At 44.1% G+C, this 18,572-nt stretch overlaps 1 protein-coding gene across 1 annotated transcript; it reads left to right on the top strand.

The window, feature by feature from the left end:
• The first annotated feature begins 15,472 nt into the window (after positions 1-15,472).
• LOC124471315 lies at positions 15,473-18,022 on the top strand. The gene has a single exon (XM_047025785.1). The coding sequence runs from the start codon at positions 15,473-15,475 to the stop codon at positions 17,528-17,530; it is 2,058 nt and encodes a 685-aa protein (XP_046881741.1). The 3' UTR covers positions 17,531-18,022.
• The last annotated feature ends 550 nt before the right edge of the window (positions 18,023-18,572 follow it).

Below are 18,572 nucleotides of genomic sequence, written 5' to 3' on the forward strand. Positions count from 1 at the left end.
GATGTCGCTAAACAACAGAGTACACTGGGGTTGAAAAGTTAGATTAGATGCAATTTCCCGCATTCTGGTGCATTTACCAAAACTATTTACCATAGCTGTTAAACATATAATGAGGGGCTGGACAACTAAAAAAAAAAACTGTTGAAAACTAAACTTCCCAATAAGCAATGGGACATCTTCAACTACCTGTCACCTTTCAGCACTCACCTCAGCAACAGAGCTGTCTCCACTGCCCCTGCATGCTGCCCCTGCCTCTGACTCACTCTCTACCACCTATATCAGCAGACGCATTGAGCATTCTTTCATAATTGATAATAATAAGCTTAATGTAGATTTTTCATATGAAGACTTCTGAGATGTAAATCATGTTATCAGCATATGAAATTCAGAATTTGTATAGGTTTAGTAGCCTAATATTTATGTAGGCTACATATTTTTTTTTGCATCTCGCTAAAGCATGACTGGACAGTTCAGAAATGATCAAATTTGTGTTCAAACCTGTAGTCTTTTCCACAGATCACATCCTTAGGATGTAAGCTTTCAGATAAAACATATAGCCTACTCCATTTACCAATACCGAATTTATTATGCATGGGCAGCATACTAATACGGAGAGATGGACGTGTCTCTTGTCTCATTAGATAACATCCTGAGAGTATAAACTTTCAGATGATATATGGTTCTAATGGTTGAATCAGTTTTGCCTTCATGTTACAGACTAACATGTAGCAATTAAATTCTGCTAATTGCCAAAATTACAAGTTGAGCAACCTTATTGAAATTGGAATACAATTCTGAAATAAAGGTTTTTTTCTTATTTTGTTCAGTCGTTAGAAAAACTAGCATGTTAGCTAAGGTTAACTCCAGATTAGCTCACGGTTGTTATGGCACACCATAATACCATATAACACCAGCAATTTCTTTTGTAGCTACTTGGAAAAAACATCCTCTTTCTGCCTGAAACAGACGCCTAGGTCTGAACACGGCCAAAAGCACAACATATTTCAGACCCAGATTAAGAAATCAACAAATGCTGTTCCACTTGTAATGGGTATATAAAGTATGGTATTACCTTGTGCTAGATGTAGGTAAAAAGCTTGCTTACCTAGCTAGCAATAATCATAATGTTTGCAGAAGGATCTTTGTGACTTTATTATAGTCAGAGAATATCTTATAAGGGTGCTTTGGCTACTGAAGGGAAAACTGGGCAACTTTGACTTACTTTCCTCTTCCTCGAAAAAACCCTCCTTATGTCCATCTCGTCTGTGGAACAGTCATGTCTGAAGTGCTAGCTACAAGCGCAATGTGTCGATCAAAGAGTATGGGAATTGAATATGCGTGGTGGATGCTGTTTTTCTAGAAAACGCGGAGTGGAATTCTATTGCTATGGGTATTCTCCCTACTTATAAAGTGGAACGGATTTGATTGTGAAGCAATGGAAAAATCGCTGGACTAGTAGACCAGTCATGCACTAATATTTTGATCGCAAATGTGGGGGGGTCCAAACAACTTTTATTGGTGGCCCCCCCAAGTTACATTGCGGCGACGCCCACTTGGAATTTGAGTGAGACCGTGGGCGAGCAGAGTCTGTGACTCTGGAGCTAACGTTAGGGAGGACAGACCAAAAATTTCCTATCAGTTTTGCTCCGTTTTTCTTTCAATTCCGTATGTAACCTAACGTAACTTAAACTTATCCGAAGTCAGATTTCAGTTACCTCTATTAGTTTTCTCACAAATCCAGTTTTTAGTCGTGATTTTAGGTAATTTTTTGAAACGTTCCACCGCTTTAAGCCTTGAGTTTTGTGGCACCGAGAAGCTGTAAGCTTCCCTTTAAGAACGCCATTGTTCTACGTCACAGAGCTCTGCTTCTAGCCAGCGCGGGAAATATGACTTGCATTTGTCATTTAGCAGATGCTATTATCAGATTCTCTGCTCTTATCCAGACTTCCATTCTTTGTACATTGCGAGCTAATGGGGTGTCCAGTACTTCGCTATAAATAATTATGTTAAATCGAGACCACGAATATGCAAATGTTTGTCACGTTTAGCATTACTGCTGTAATGTAAATTGGGCCACTTGGGGGTGTATTTAACATTGAACAGGGTTTTTGTGTGTGCTTGTTGTGACATTGCCCATTATTTTCAAATACCTTGATTTGAACACGTCTGTTTGTTTATGATGGAAAAAAAAGTATACACTAATTGTATTATAAATAATATACTTTATTTATAGGGATATGAAACTTATGGTCCAAAATGTAGTCATTGCCTGTGAAAAAAACCTACAGGTTGATAGCTCTCAGAGGACAATTGGGCACCTCTGCATCCATGGTGAAGGTTCAGGGGAGCAACTTGTATCTATTACTTCTATACTAGCTAGACAGTTTGGCTTAACAAGGAGTCACCCCATTACAGGGCCCCCTGTCTCATATCACCAAACTGTTTTACTTTTAATCCTACCTGTATCTACTTTTATAGACATACTCCGTTTTAATATTGCAAAGCTAAGTCTGTCCGTGCCGCACAGGCCCACTTGATCAGACAACCAAATGCTAAAACCAAACAAATACTACTAGTACTTACCCAATGCAGCTATCAGATATTATGGCAGACCATTTGGCTTAACAGGGAGTCACCCCCTACTGGGGCCCCCTGTCTCATATCACAAAATGGTCCATCATGAATATCCTCAAGCTACCACAAAGCCTGAATATTACATACCAATAGCTAAATGACACACTGCAAAGCTAAGTCTGTCAGTGCCGCACAGGCCCACTTGATCAGACAACACAATGCTAAAACCAAACAAATGACTACTTACCCAATACAGTCTGAATATTACATACCCATTGCAAGACTACAAACCTATTTATAAACCCTTTCACAGATGTCCGAGCTGAGGCGAGAACTTCAGCTCTTCTATCTGGATCTAACCCTGACAACCATTCCCAGGACCTATTCTTCTTAAACATGACCATACCCTCTAATGCTATTTTACTTGCCCTGAACTTTGATCTAATCAAATATCACAAAATCCCTCTCGCATGAAACATTTGTTTTGGGCACTGATCTGAGGACATGATACTGATCTTCAGACACATCATCATACCGTCCTTGTTCCAAGTGGTCCGCTACCAACCTACAGCAAACTTTCACTAAAGTAGCAAATACAAGTTCTAGAACTTGTTGAGTCATAGCATCAAACTCTTCTGACGTTGACTCCAACAACTTATCTAAGATGGGTCCTCTGTGGATGTCTACATAGAGTGACCCTTCATAAACTGCCTGCTGTCTGCCTGCCACTCGCTAAGCTTATAACAAGCGTTCTACACCTATCATTCATTGCTAATACATGTTCAGTAGGCAGGGCTGCCCACATATGGGAAAACTTTCTGGGGCCCTGCCGTGGTGGGGCCTAGCCGCGATGCCAGCAATAATCATGTTCGTCCCTAAATATTTTAAGAAATTATAACCAATTTTATTTTGAACTGAAATACTCACGATTAGGGCCTACTTAAAAAAAGCAAACATAAACATTGTATTGTTGACTTAACCGGTGAAGTCAACGAGTGATGCGAACGCAGGGTTGGACCAAGTGTTGATTATTAAACAGAGTCGGGGTACAGGACAGACTACACAACATAACGCTAGACCAAGTTAGCCGCTAGATAATGGTTGTTGTTGCTTGCTCTCCAGTCAACTTCGAAAGATGCTCCCAGCCAGGCTGCAGAAACCATCGATATATCTATGGCACAGACGAGCAGCAGTAGCCACGATGCTAACCAAGAGGAAGCTAGTTTGAGCAAAGCTGACACTGAGAAAGTGCATGTTTTGCATTGCTCATTGCTCTGAGGATATTCTGCACTTTACCTTAACCAATTAACTCTGGCAGGAGGAGAAAGGTCCTTAAGTAAACTCAAAGTCTTGCGCTCCACAATGAGCCAGGAGAGGCTCAATCACAATACTTGCCATTGAGTGTGAGATGGCTAAACAAATTGACTTTAAATACATTATAAAAGACTTTGCATCCAGAAAGAAAAGGAAGATAGCTGTATAATAGGCAAAGATGAAGGCAGGTAAATTGCATTTTATACTAGAAAATGTGGTGTGAGTGTAGCAGATCTCAGTATGTCAAATTCTTATTTTTATGTGTGTGCGTCTGGCCCGGCACCACACAAGTTGTTAAGGCCTCTCAGTTATATTTACTAAACTTTATGTTTAAGTTTTATGTATAAAGATGTATTTGTTTTTCTATAATGTAGCACCCATCGCTGAGTAAGTATCTCTCTGTTTACATATGTTTAATGTAGAGAGAGAGAGCACACACGTACATGCGTTAATATAAGTAGCCTAAAGACCTATTAGGGGGGGCTCATTCACTGGACCTTTTCAGGGGTCCAGCCATTTCTATGGGCGGCCCTGCCAGTAGGCCTACAGTATTTGGTCATTTAAATTGGTCATTTTGTCCGGTAAAGTTACATCTTTTCAATGCTTGTGGAGTTTAAAGTCATTTTTAATTATATTAAACGTTACAAGGTGCGCTGGCATTTGAAATACTAATGTGTGACAAAGCGTGATAATGTCGATCATGATCCCATTTGTTAATGTTTCTAATGGTAATTTATCACAAACCCTAAGACTATTTGGATCTAAAATCATACCAAAACTTCTGCAAGTGGCCATGTGTTGCTCCCCCTCACCTGTGAATGCAATTTCAGTAGTTCTTGTCTTTTTATCTGCCATAGAATTTCCTGTCTTGCAAAATTGATTGCTGGAAAAAAAGAATATTCGCGCTTTTTTTAAAAAATAGATTTGCATTTCCTGACAGACAAAAAGGTAATGATTGGTTCCGATTGGTGCTACGTGACAACAACATTTGCATATCACGACCATGAATCATTTCGATAGAAACTTCTTTTTTTTTAAGTCGACAAGAGAGTGGTTTTTATATCATCAATGTTTGTTTTTTGTTCTGCACACTGAAAAGATGCATGTAAAGTGTCAAAAATATTTATCTTTCAAACCAGTAACCATGACCGATACTTGCATCCACATACGGCTATATATAATAACGCTAGTAGCACATAAACGATGTCAATCAGTTAATGTGAGCATTGGAAGCAGCCTAGCATGAGTCAAGCGCGGGAGTTACAGAGGCTCAAAACGTCTGACGTCACAGGTTTCTGAAAGACTTTATTCAGGGAGTCAAAACTCAAAATGTATGTCTTTCAATTTTCTTTAAAATTTGACTGATGACGTCTTTCTACGTAACCTTGCTTTCCAGGAAGTATCAGGGTGGTGCCGACATGTGGGAAAAAGTTACAAGGGAAAAACCAACCTTTTTCTCAATAGAACGTTCAGATTTCAATGCATTCCTATGGGATTTTCAGCAACATGTCTTCAACTTGATTTTTCTCAAAATGTATATGTTTTAAAATTGACTAAATATACCTTATTTTGAAGAAAAAAACCTACTCTTTCATTTAAGATATGTCTCCCGGTGGTGCCGACCTTCTATGAAAGGTAACCAAAGCAGCAAAAACTATAAACATTATTTTCACACACTTCCTCAATATGTATTGCAACCAACATTTGATAGCATTAAGGGGTAAGTGTCTACATGTTAACTGGCATGTTTGTTTTTAAATCTCGATAGTAGTCGCTAGTTATAGAGCTAAGAAAAGGACGTGGACCTTAAAATTCCGGTGCCAGATTTCTCAGTGGCGTTCTTAGCTACATTCAGGCTAACTTAGCATTCGATTTAATGCGTTTGCTACCGGCGTTCCACAGTATTTGACAGTTGGTTAGCCTAGGCCAAAAATGACGCGTTCTATTGTCCTCCCTACTAACGTCAAAACAAGACGCGGTCTCACTCAAATTCCAAGTTTTACACAAATCACAAAAATATGCTGACCCGCTGGCTGTCTTCACAATCGCCATATCTGTAAAACACTGCTCTCCATTTAGATGTAGAATTGACCCTGGTACGAAATTAAGAAAATACTCACCAGACGCAGATCGACAGTTGACTGAGTGACAACACTGTTGACAACTGTTGTTGCTTACGCAATCGTCAATGGAGGCTGAAAGGCTCTCACGTAGCAAACAAATCAACGTTTTTACAGCAACCTATATTAAAATCTCACCACCTGGCTGTTTTCACAATAGTCATATCGTCATAACATTTCCCTCTTTCTGTTTTTTCGTGTAAAATTGAACTTTGAAAATTAGCTACAAAAATTACTACTATGATGCTTTCTGGCTTGGCTGCCGCCTAAAAGACGAGGCGGTCTCACGGGCGACCTGCACTCGCTCAAATTTCAAAGACTGTCACAACCTAAATCAAAAATGCGAGATTGCAGTTCCACTCGAAATCGCTTTCTCTACAAAGCCAAATGGTTGTGATTTTTGGGGGGTGGTATTTTTCACTCGTAATCCAAGCTTGAATTTGCGAGCTAGAAAGTCTATCACGTTGTATCCATGCGTCGTTGCTAACGTGTGATGACGTGGTGACGTAGCTGCTAACGTGTGTTGACGTGGTGACGTAGCTAGCACAGGTTACCCTTTGTCGACAAAAGACACTTTGTCCCCACAAAAACGTTGTAACCTCCTAAACTGTGCAACGGAACGTAAATCCAAATACAAGCAACGCAATCGAGACCAAGACGAACATTTTGACACAGGCGTTGTCTATGTAGTCCAAATATTGACTGGGCCGTAGGGGCGCAAAAATTAAAATAAATATATACGTGAGATAACAATGGTTTGTGCTGCCGAAGGCAAGGACACCCCAATGATGGTATTCAATGACACAACTCTGTGTTCTAGAAAGAGTGGTCTGGAATCGCAGGGGTCCGATAATATCAGCTTTAATGCAGCAGTTTGAAATCAACAGGTACAAAGCTCTGGGGTTGCCTACGTTTCCCTACCCGCAACAGAGTTTTGGGCTGGTTCACAAAGTCCAACTAACTATCTGTCAATGCCCCAGCATATATTATACAGTGCAGTAAGATAAAAAGATAAAAAGAAGGTTGAGCTTTCTCATGCATCAGGGAGTTGTTCTTGCCTACGCGTCCCACCTGCTCGGGTGCTATCTTAGCCTGGTTTCAAGGTTGCTTCTGAAATGAAGAGATTAAGACACAAAATACAGCCTGTTCTCCATACCCTGTGTGAGACACAATGTTTAAGCCTAAGCAAACTTCTAAGTTCATAAGACATAACTTTAATAAGCACAATGCATAACTTTAGGAAGCACAATATATTCTTTAATCCCTCTTTTGATCTCTGAAAACACCAGAGATCAATCAAGATAGCCCGGACCAACCACCGCCTCCTCGTCCTGGTCAGCCAGCCCCAGCAATGGCATTTGGAACCCCTTTGTTGGGTTCTCCACAGCCGAGACAATGATCTGGTTGCACAGGGACCTGATACATGGGATAGAGCAACAATCATGTTGACATTTGATATAGCACACACTAAGCAAATTAGCGGAAACCTTCTTAGTCCAGTACAATTCTAGTGTGGTCAAACAGTAACACTCTTGACCTAATCGTAACCCTCTTTTCCGGACCATCACATTCGAAGCAATAGCAAAAGGTTCACTGGCCCTCCTGCCCTTCTCCGACAACTCCTGCAACGTACGACTGGATTCTGGAGCAGCACAACACATGCTCCAGTGGTACCACGTACTTCCTTTGCCCAGCACCCTTAAGGGGGGGGGGGGTTCTCTCGATAACCTTGAATGGTCCTGTCCATAAATGTACAACAGGCTTTCCCGAAGTTCTGATGATGTATTGGGGCAGGGTCTTCAAGGGGAAGGGGGGGCAAACCACTCCTAGGTCTGATGAGGCATAGGGGCAGATGGGGCAGTGTCTCCAAGGGGAAGGGGTAGATCATCCAGTGAGAAAGGGGGGGACAGGGTCTCCAGGGGAATGGGGCCTTAGAACAGGGGTTGTATATCCAAAGGTCGTCAGAAGGTAGCCGGTCTGACATGTCCTGAAGCAGAAAAGAGTTACAGTCCCAGCATCACCTTATCTCCCATGATCAAGCAGTTACTGAGTCAAATGAGATGCGAACAGTCAAACACCAATGATTAAAGACAGATATTGAAATCAAGAACCCATTTGATGGGAGTCAGATGGCTGAGCGGTGAGGGAGTCGGGCTAGTAATCAGAAGGTTGCCGGATCGATTCCCCGCCCCAAATGAAGTTGTGGGCAAGGCACTTCACCCTACTTGTCTCGGGGGGAATGTCCCTGTACTTACTGTAAGTCGCTCTGGATAAGAGCGTCTGCTAAATGACTAAATGTAATGTAATGTAAATGTAATTTGAGGATTTAAAGTGGATATTTTTAAAGTTCAAATAAATCCCTCCTTTCACACCCTTTTAGGGTGTGACAACAAACACAAATTTTAAAAGATCCCATTACTGATTACACAATGTTGACATACAATTCAACAATACTGATGAGACTATGCAGCGTTATGGCCAAGTGGTGAGGACACACTGGACACAGTGGGAAAACACTAATGATGTTATAAGGGAAAACCCTAATGATGTTATAAGGGAAAACCCACCATCACTCCGCAGAGTGGACATTCGACATCCATATATCCACGGCAGACCTGGACATACTCTCAGGCCCCCTTCACCACATACATACAACTTTAGCCAAGCTTTTAGAATTGTAATATAGAAGAAAAAAATATATACATTAAAAAAAAACTAAAAAACAATGTAACTGTCAAACCAATGTCCTGGTTTAACTCTTCCACTCAGGGTCGGACTGGCCATCAGGAGACTCGGATTTCCCGAACGACCAGTCAAACAAACGGCCGCTTCGGCCACGGCATTATTCAAGAAGAAAAAATCCTAATAGTTTACACTCACTTTGAAGACGGCCTTAATACCAAGCAACTGTTTAACTGGAGCAATCCAAAATCCAAAGGGTGGGGGTGGGCATTTCTAGCCTGACGTTGTCATACTCATAATTCTAGTCAGAATATGAGTCTGAGAACTCTCCGTTGGGCTTTGACTGCAGGGCGTGTTTCAAACGAGCCTGGAAAACAAATGCCTCTTCGCTCAATTGGATAGATCTACAACCAATCAGAGCAACAGAGTATGTGACGTATGTTAAGCACCGCATAGTTGTTGTCAACAGAACTAAACTACAAGCAGACTTGAAGTATGTGATGAAGAAAATTACGTCACCCTGCTGAAAATGATGGAGATGGGTTACATTTATGGGACTATCTAATTGAAAAGTGAATGTCTCAATTATTCCTTATATTATACTCTAAGTTGTATTATGGGAAATGTGATGCTAAGCTCTGACTGAGTAAAAACAATAGAGGTGTGAAAAGTTGGTTTTAGCAAAGGAAGATAGGGAAGTACCACTCTAAGGAATGCAGAGGCCTAGCTGTAAATTAGAGCGTACACACAAGGCCAAGCTGCAGGAAAACTCCTCCAAACCAAGATAAGTGTGCACCCAACACGAGCCTCGACAAGGTCAGATTTATTCAAGGACAGAGATGTCAACGTGACCCAGCTTCTGTAATCAGAAACCATAGTATAGGGGCCAATTGGGTGACAAAGCGTAGAAATGGTCATCAGCAGAAAGGTACCAATAATGTGAGGATGCATAATGTATCTGTGACCAACTGTATTGTACCAATAGCAAATAATGACACAAATAATAGGCAGAAAATACTGTATAAAAGGGACTGTCCGGAGAGAAACGGGCAGTCTGCTCTTGGGAGCTTACTCACTTGGATACCTTTTTTTTTTACCCTGTGTTGGAATAAATTTTCAATTTTTCACTTGTCTACACTTGGAATAATTTTCAACCTTTGGACTTAGTTTATTTTTGACTTGTACGGACTTAGGATTTTCCTCACTTCGACACTCTGATTTATTTTCACTATACACGGGAACTGGAATAATTATTTACGACAATTGGCGAGCCAGCCAGGAGGGAATTTACCGACGCTAAGCTAACGGGTCCCGGGAGGACGCACTTCGGAACACGCTTGGCCACAAAATTTACAAGGTAAGCAGACCATTTACTCTGCTAAATTTGAATGCGTGTCCGAGTGTGTCCGCCCAGGCCCGATACTGGTATAGTGTCATTTTTTCAAAAGAACCTAGTTTTTAAATTGGATTTATAAAATATATTAGTGCACTGCAACCACAGTTTTGATGCAAACGTACATGTATTTTTATATATTTTATTAATTTGTGATTTTTAATAATTGTAATAATTGTTGCCTATATGTTTTGCTATGGTGCGGAAAGAATGAATGACTAACATGGAACGTACGTCTATCATTTGCTGGCTGATTGCATGCTTAGTATTTGCGGGATGTTTGCTTTGGCTTGCTTTGACGGCGAGACGTTGGCATTAATCGCTACGCTGTGAGTTATTTTTTGAGACTCTGTAGAGAGAGAACCCTGTGTCGCCCTATATAAATTGTATTTTCTGTTTTAGTGTGTTTAGAATAATAGTAGTAAAACTGTAGTATGTGTGAAGTCCTCCGCGCTAGTAAGCGAGGCAGTTATCCTAGGGGATAAGTAAATAACGAATGTGTGAAGTCCTCCGCGCTAGTAAGCGAGGCAGTTATCCTTGGGGATAAATAAATACAAGTGGCTCCCGGCTGGTCTAAGTCGAGAGAGCGGCTCCCGGCTGGTCTAAGTCGAGAGAGCGACTCCCTTCAGCTGGTCTAAGTTGGAGGAGAGACTCCCAGCTGGTTTAAGTTGGGAGAGCGCCTCCCATCTGGTCTAAGTTGGGAGAGCGACGCCCAACTGGTTTAAGTTGGCAGAGCTCCTGGCTGGTCTAAGTCAAGAGAGCGACTCCCTTCAGCTGGTCTAAATTGGGAGTGAGCCGGCGGTTTCCCTTGGGGGGAACGAAAGTACTTTGTAAAAAACTGCGTGGGTCGCTGGAGGGGCGACAGATAATAAAACTGGCCAGAACCAATGCTTGTAAATTTGCTTGTATATACTGCATGAGTAGATTTAGACAAAAGTCATATAACGTGTTGTATAGCAGGTTGTTGAAATAGAGAGAAAAAGACAAAGTGACCTGCGCTTTGCACAGCATTATAATATAGGTAGACCGCTGTCAGGAAAGGGGAAGGTAGAGGCTTGATTATAAACCTGATTGGAGCTGACGAGAGGCAACTCAGAGTACCGCTCGGAGACTCCCCGAGGGAGACACGACCGGTAGACAGACGCTGTCCGTTTTCTTGGACGGGGCAGCGGGTGAACAGACAAAATTACAGATTTATGTAAATTGAGTTGAACATTGTTTCACATTTGACGTTATTCCGTAAGGATTTTGTAATTGTCGTTTTTTATTTAAAGTAATAGCAAACCATAGAGCATTTGGGGAATTTTCAGAAAGTTAAAATAAAAGTGTTATTGGTACTAAAAGGTAGAACAGCATATTTCTGATATACAACAGATACCTTTTGTTGCTAGAACGTAAGTGTAATAACATGTGAAACGTGGAAAATAGGCTGATATATATTTTAAATAAATTTTATAAAGACAGGAAATGGGATTGTGAGAGCCGACGGAGAGCTCTGTTTCAGTGTTTCATGAGTTTGAGAATACTAAGTTGTGGGACATATAAGTGGTGGTTCTCTGGAACAGTGGAAAACAGATATAGTTGTGTGGGAAGGTTGTCTGAACTTCGACGGACAACTCCCATCTGCGTAAGTTTCGCACTTTGCGAAGGGACCCCTCCGCTCTCTCTCCCTCTCTCACTCGCTCCTGCCACCAAGCAAGTGGCCACGCCCATTTTGCTCTCCCCAGCTCGAGTTGAGCCTCTCCTTCTTTTCTCTCTCCTCCCTCCCCTCTCACATCTCCTCTCTGCTCTTTCCTCCCTCCTCCCCCTCTCGCTTCACCTCTCTCCTCTGTCCTCTCTCCTCAGTCCTCTCCCACATCTCCTCTTTCCTCTCTCCTCTTTCCTCTCTCACATCTCCCCCCTCCCCTTTCCTCTCTCCTCTACCACCCTCTCCCCTGCATACACTCCCACACACCTCTCACACAACATACACACTCACACATCCACACACATTCACACACTCTCACACACATACTCACTCCACATACCCTCTTTCTCTCACACACACACTTTCGTATACACACACTCACATATATAATCATACATTGACACCTACACACACCCCACACACAGGTACACACTTAGACTCTTGCTACCAGTCCTTCCGTTTCTTGTAGTTTCACACTAGGTTGTATTTGACAACTGAGTGGCGGGAAGAGCAGTGTGCCATTTGCAAATAAATCACATACAGATGGTAAAGCTGGGAGGAAACACCAGAGGTCTGTGTGAAACTTTAACGACCGTCTGAAGTCAGAGGGACTGGTGTGAGTTACACAGAACAGCATTTGCAAAAAGTATTACTAAACGCATCAAAGACTCGGGAGTTCCGTGATATAGACGGCGTACCATTCTTACACATTGATTAACATAAAAGGGGTAAAAAGCCCACCAAATACATTTAAAGCTTGATTATAAATTTAAGCCCAGAAGACGTTTTTTCTCAGACGTGTCTGGAGCAACAAGCATTGCATTGTTTGTGTAACTGTAACAGTCTGGCCCAGCTCTTAGAGCGGACCACATTGGCAAATATACTGGTGATATCCGCCTTACAGTGTCGGGAGGGTAATAACGGGACGAGTTAGCCCCAGATCCATCACTCGGTGTCACTGTTATTCCCAGTAGGTTGAGCAGGGATCATAATACCTGACCTCCAAGACAAGATAGATCTGAGGAGCTGGTGCAGGACTCCAACTGAGCCGCAGAACACCAACTAGGACAGCCAATGAGCTATTTGATAGAGATAAATAAAATCAGGAAAACAGACGACCAACCGGAGCTTCCCGGGTCCTTGGCCAACAGAGCACAACAAATCTACATGGGGATCACTCACGGTAACAGTAGAGGGGGGGCCAGAGACAGCCAGTCGAAGGTCCCAATGGAGATAATAATAAAGCGCCACCCAGAGGACAAAAAATTAATTCAACAACTAATGAAGAAATGGCATGTTCGCAACCCACTTTGGCCGAAAGGTGGATCCTTTGATTGGGCGTGTTGTGAGGAGATGGAGGTCAATATCAAACACCATAAATCTGAAGACCACGGTGACAAGAGATTAGGCAGGAGGACGAGGGAAAGAATGGTGTTAAGCTGGTTTAAAATGCATGGACAAAAGCGCCAGCAGATAGCCAAAACCATGTGGAAAATACGAAGTAATGAAAAAGACAAAACAGATGACGTGGCTACAGCAATGGAGACAGGGATAGAGAGAGTACAGGGTCAGGACCCCACCGCACCAGCATGGCCTTCGGAGCCGCCCCCATATCCTGACAACATGAATCCATTCAGAATGGGACAGTATCCACTCCTGAACATGGGCCCTGAGGAAGGAAAAGTAACAGGGCAACTACAGGGAGATTTCACTTTCAGTCTGAACAAAGCACCTGAAATCCACATTAGGCAAGCGCCTGAACTACCAGTCAAGTCAGGACAGCTGGTCGAAACTGACATGGGAAAAGAGGACGGGAAAACAACATGTGATAGTGAACGGTCCCAGGATAGTCGAGACAGAAGGGAGTACCAAGAGAAAGCGGCAGCCAAAGCAGAAGTGGCGCACCTGGCTGATAAACTGAATTACCTGGAAGAGGCAATAAAAGAATCCGATCAAGAGGGGAGGATATGGAGCCAACTTAAGAGAGCTGAATCACTGAGACAACGTGACCATCGAGACATCCGACAGGAGGAGGGCGAGGAAATTTATCAAACACCTCCGAAACTAGAATCACTATATCTCTCATCAGGGGCACGGCCTAAACAAAAAAGCAGAGGGCAACCATCAGAGGAGTGGGCCCACCTCACACGGACATGTGAAGACTGGGAGCAGTCATTACGTAGGATGGATGACGAAATAACCAACCTGACGACAAAATTACGAGTCCACAGAGAAAAAACACCCACGCCCAGGCCAACGCCTTATGACAGACCCAACAAGGATCCCCACAGCGCATGGCAACAGAACAACGACAGAGGGGCAATGCACTTAAGTCTGGAAGGGACCATAACTCCACAAGACAGAAGAGCTGCGGAAGTGGAGAAGGCTTCAGTCGACAGTCCACCGCCCAGACGACACCAACAGGAAGAGCAACAGCGGCGCTGGGTGAGAGATGGAGGAAGACTGGGGAGAAGATCCAGCCAAATGGACCACCCAGCCGAAGGGGGAATAGAAGACCTAGACGCACCAACCTCACTGTGCCCCCTGGTGTTGAAAGGAGCTGGACAAAATCCCATGTACGTGCCATGGTCATTCATGGACATGATCGGCCTAGCAGGGAGACTGCCCACACTCACGGATGGAGCAAATAAATGGATAACAGCACTGGAAGAGAGCACAGCAGGGGTGACTCTGGCTCTGGGAGATATAAAGGCTCTACTGATGCATACTGCCGGAAAACAAATAACAGAAGAAATCTTCCAGAGTGCACAACTGCCAATAGTGGTGTCCGGAAACCAAGTGGACGGTGTAGGGTTCGGAGGTCATCGCAACCAAGTATGGGCAGAGCTAAGGAAACACTACCCAGAGAAGATGGATCCCTCCAAGCTGGAAGGCGAAATGCTGAAAGACGACGAGTGTCCATCCAAGTTTCTGCATGTTTTCCAACGCAGATGGAGAGATGAGACAGGGAGTGCCTGGAACACGAACAACACCACACAGAGACTGTTTATGCTAATGGTGAAGAAGGCAATGCCACTGGAAGTACAGAAGTGTCTGGACGGTGTGGTGGGTCTGATGAAAATGGACTGGCCACTGTTCTCAGAACACATTGTCCATCACGTTGATAATAGCAGGAAAGATAAGCGGGAGGCGGAAGAACTAAACAAGCAACTTCTCAACAAGCTAGCGCAACTGCAGCTGGGAGAACTGTGTAAGCTGAAAAAAGACAAAGCCAAGACACAAGCCCCGGTTATAACAGCACCACCCCAGGCTCCCGAGAACCCGACACTCCAGGCCCCAGTGATGTTCCAGCCACCACCCAAGCCACCTGTTGCAACAGGACCAGTACAGGCAGCAATAGTTAACCCTACAGCTCTGCCACCAATCCATGTGCACATTGGACCCCCAGATGGCATCTATCGATCCTGGAAGGGAAAAGGTGGACCTATGCAGCGAGGTGGGAACTCCCAGGGGGGAGGAGGACAAGGCCCACCCCCACAGCAGTACGGACAAGCACAGTCCAACCCCAATCAGAACGGACAAGCGCAGTCCTACCCCAATCGCACTGACAATCAACAAGCTAATGTGTGCTGGGGATGTAAACAACCAGGACATATCAAAAGAGACTGTCCATCACAGTCTTGGGGACCAGCAGCGGACTGGCAATAGAGGTGCCCGGAGAAGCCTGAGGGGGAAACAATAATGTCACCAGTTATCTCACTACAACCACGAGAAGAACCCACCATACCAGTTACAGTGCAAGGACGAGAACATGCCTTCATGGTAGACACCGGAGCGACGTATTCATGCATTGGAAAAAACGGCTTCAATCTCCCCCTCTCCAGTTCATCCATCCGAACTGTAGGCTTTTCTGGGAAAACACAAGTAATACCACTTACGGAGCCACTCACGATGCAAATTGAAGGAAAAACTATTGTAGCGCCTCTACTGTACTCCGCACACACTCCCATCAATCTATTAGGAAGAGACATTCTCTGCATACTAAAAGCCAACATTGTGTGTACTCAACGCGGCCTGCAAATAGAGTTCCATGAAGGTCCCTCAGCAAACCAGATGATGCCAGTGATGGTTGGAAAGGAACTCCAAAATGGCTTAAGTCCATTAATGAATGTAACAGCACAAGATCATCACAGCCGGACACCACCGCTAGCGTACTGGCTACAATTGGCCCCACAAGAATCTTCACTAATCCAATTATGGGAAGAATGGGAACCGTGGGTCCAAGCTTTGGTAGGGAAACCAAGACCACAACAGATGCCGCTCCACTGCACTCTTCTATATGACGAACATCAAAACTACACAGACTATGCCGACTGCTGGATGGAGCTGATCAATAAAAAACAATACTCCATCATCAGCCAGGATATTTTTGTAGGCCCTGAAGGAGCAGCCGCAGCCGTAACACTCCCACCAGAATTACGAGAATGGTATCATGTACAGAACTCAGCCCCGCATGTCCCATTGATGACAACCGAAGGACATCGATCTAGTGAGTTAGGACCAATGATAAAAGCAGCTTTACAAGTGTTAGACTGGAGGCCCACCAATAATAAGTACTTACACATATCTCCTGATGCCCGGTTTCATAGAATTTCAGCGAGAAATTACAACGTAGGGACAGCTGAGATAGTGGTTGTAAATGTAAAGACAGCATCACATCAATGCCCATTGTCGGAACATGAAGATGTGTTAGGACAGGTGCCCCCATCCCTATGGTCAAAACATAAGACAGATGTGGGTTTTATACGGGCAGCAGACCCCATACACATAAAAGTGAAGAAGGGAGCAAGATTACCATACCAGAGGCAGTACCCACTCCGACAACACGCCATAGACGGGATTAGACCCACGATTAGGGGTTTAGTGGATGCGGGAGTCTTAATAGAGACAAAAAGTTCCTGTAATACACCCATCTTTCCAATAAAGAAGCCACATTCTAATGATTATCGGTTAGTACATGATCTGCGGGCTATTAACTCCATTGTGGACGTTCCAAAGGCAATTGTTCCCGATCCACATACACTACTTTCTAACATACCCCCAGGTACCAAATGGTACACCGTCATCGATCTGTGCTCTGCCTTTTTCTCAGTTCCCCTACACACTGATTCACAATACCTGTTTGCTTTCACCTTTGAAGGCAAACAAATGACTTATACTCGGTTACCCCAGGGATTCCTGGACAGCCCAGCTGTGTTTAATCGAGTGTTGGCCCAGGACCTGCAGAACCTGCACGTCACTAGTACCGTCTTGCAGTATGTAGATGATATCCTTATTTGCAGTAGTTCAAAGGAGCAGTGTGAGAGAGACTCTGTCACCGTGTTAAACCAGCTGGCAGAAGGCGGTCATAAGGTCAGTAGAGATAAGTTGCAGTTCTGTCAGACGACAGTTGATTATTTGGGGAGACGACTTAGTGGGGATAAGAGGCAGATAGCTCTGTCACAGATAGAGGCCATAGCCAGAGCTCCGAAACCACAGACGGTAGGGCAAATGCTCACCTTGTTGGAAATGGCGGGATACAGTAGACCATGGATTTGTGACTATGCCCTCAAATCAGCGCCTCTGCGGGCCCTTATTAGGGCTGCGGGGCAGACCAGTATTGCTGCTGCTCTGCAGTGGACCGAAGAGGCGGAGGGCGCTTTCTTGGCCCTTAAAAGTGACATGCAATCCGCCCCCGCCCTTGGCAATCCGGATTACTCAAAACCATTTCACCTATATGTTGCAGAACGGTCTGGATAAGCTACTGCTGTGTTGTTGCAGGACACGCCCATTGGGAAACAACCGTTAGCCTATTACAGTACAAAACTGGATAATGTAGAGGCAGGACTCCCACCCTGCTACCAGGGACTGGCAGCCGCTGTCTTTGCTTTCAAGAAGGCATCATCACTAACCATGGGACACCCAATCACGTTATATACGTCCCATCAACTGTATGCCTTACTCACAAGTCCCCGGTTTGTGTTAACACAAGCCAGACGGACTGGCTACGAGGTGATACTGTCTGCACCAGAGCTTACCATTCAAAGGTGCAGCATAGTAAACCCAGCAACTAAGATGGTGTTACCTGTAGATGGGACACCACATGATTGTGTTCATGTAACTGATGTATTTATGCGAGCACGCGACGACTTGCACAATGAGCCCATCGTAGCAGACCTCACATTGTTTGTGGATGGATCTTGCTTTAGGGATGCTGTAGGTAACCATGCAGGTTACAGCGTGGTGCAGCTTAGGGATGACACCACATTTGAGATACTCCAATCTGTAAAAGTGGACCAACCATGTTCAGCCCAATTGGCTGAGATCAAGGCTCTTACAGCTGCATGTCAGGTGGCGTCGGGTAAGAGTCTTAATGTTTATACTGACTCTGCATATGCATATGGTGTGTGTCACGTGTATGGTAACATATGGAAACAGAGAGGTTTCCGTCGAGCGGATGGTACAACTATCAGTCACGGAAGCTCCATTTCGCACCTTTTAGAAGCTATGCACGTTCCAACGGCCTTGGCCATTATCAAGTGCCCAGCCCACCAAAAGACAGATACTCTCATAGCCAAGGGTAACAATATGGCCGATGAGGCGGCCAGACAGGCAGCGACAGGGGCAGTAATGGGACCCGTACAGGTAGCTGAGGACCCTGCCCCTCTTACCACGTTGTCTTCCCTTGTGTTAGCACAGGACGGAGTCAGTCCCCAGGAAAAGGACATGTGGGTGAGACGGGGGGCGATACAAACCACTCAAGACGGACCGCACAAAGGTCTATGGAGGAGCTGTCAGGGAC

Source organism: Hypomesus transpacificus, chromosome 9 (genome assembly GCF_021917145.1).
Source record: "Hypomesus transpacificus isolate Combined female chromosome 9, fHypTra1, whole genome shotgun sequence".
Classification (NCBI taxonomy): domain Eukaryota; kingdom Metazoa; phylum Chordata; class Actinopteri; order Osmeriformes; family Osmeridae; genus Hypomesus; species Hypomesus transpacificus.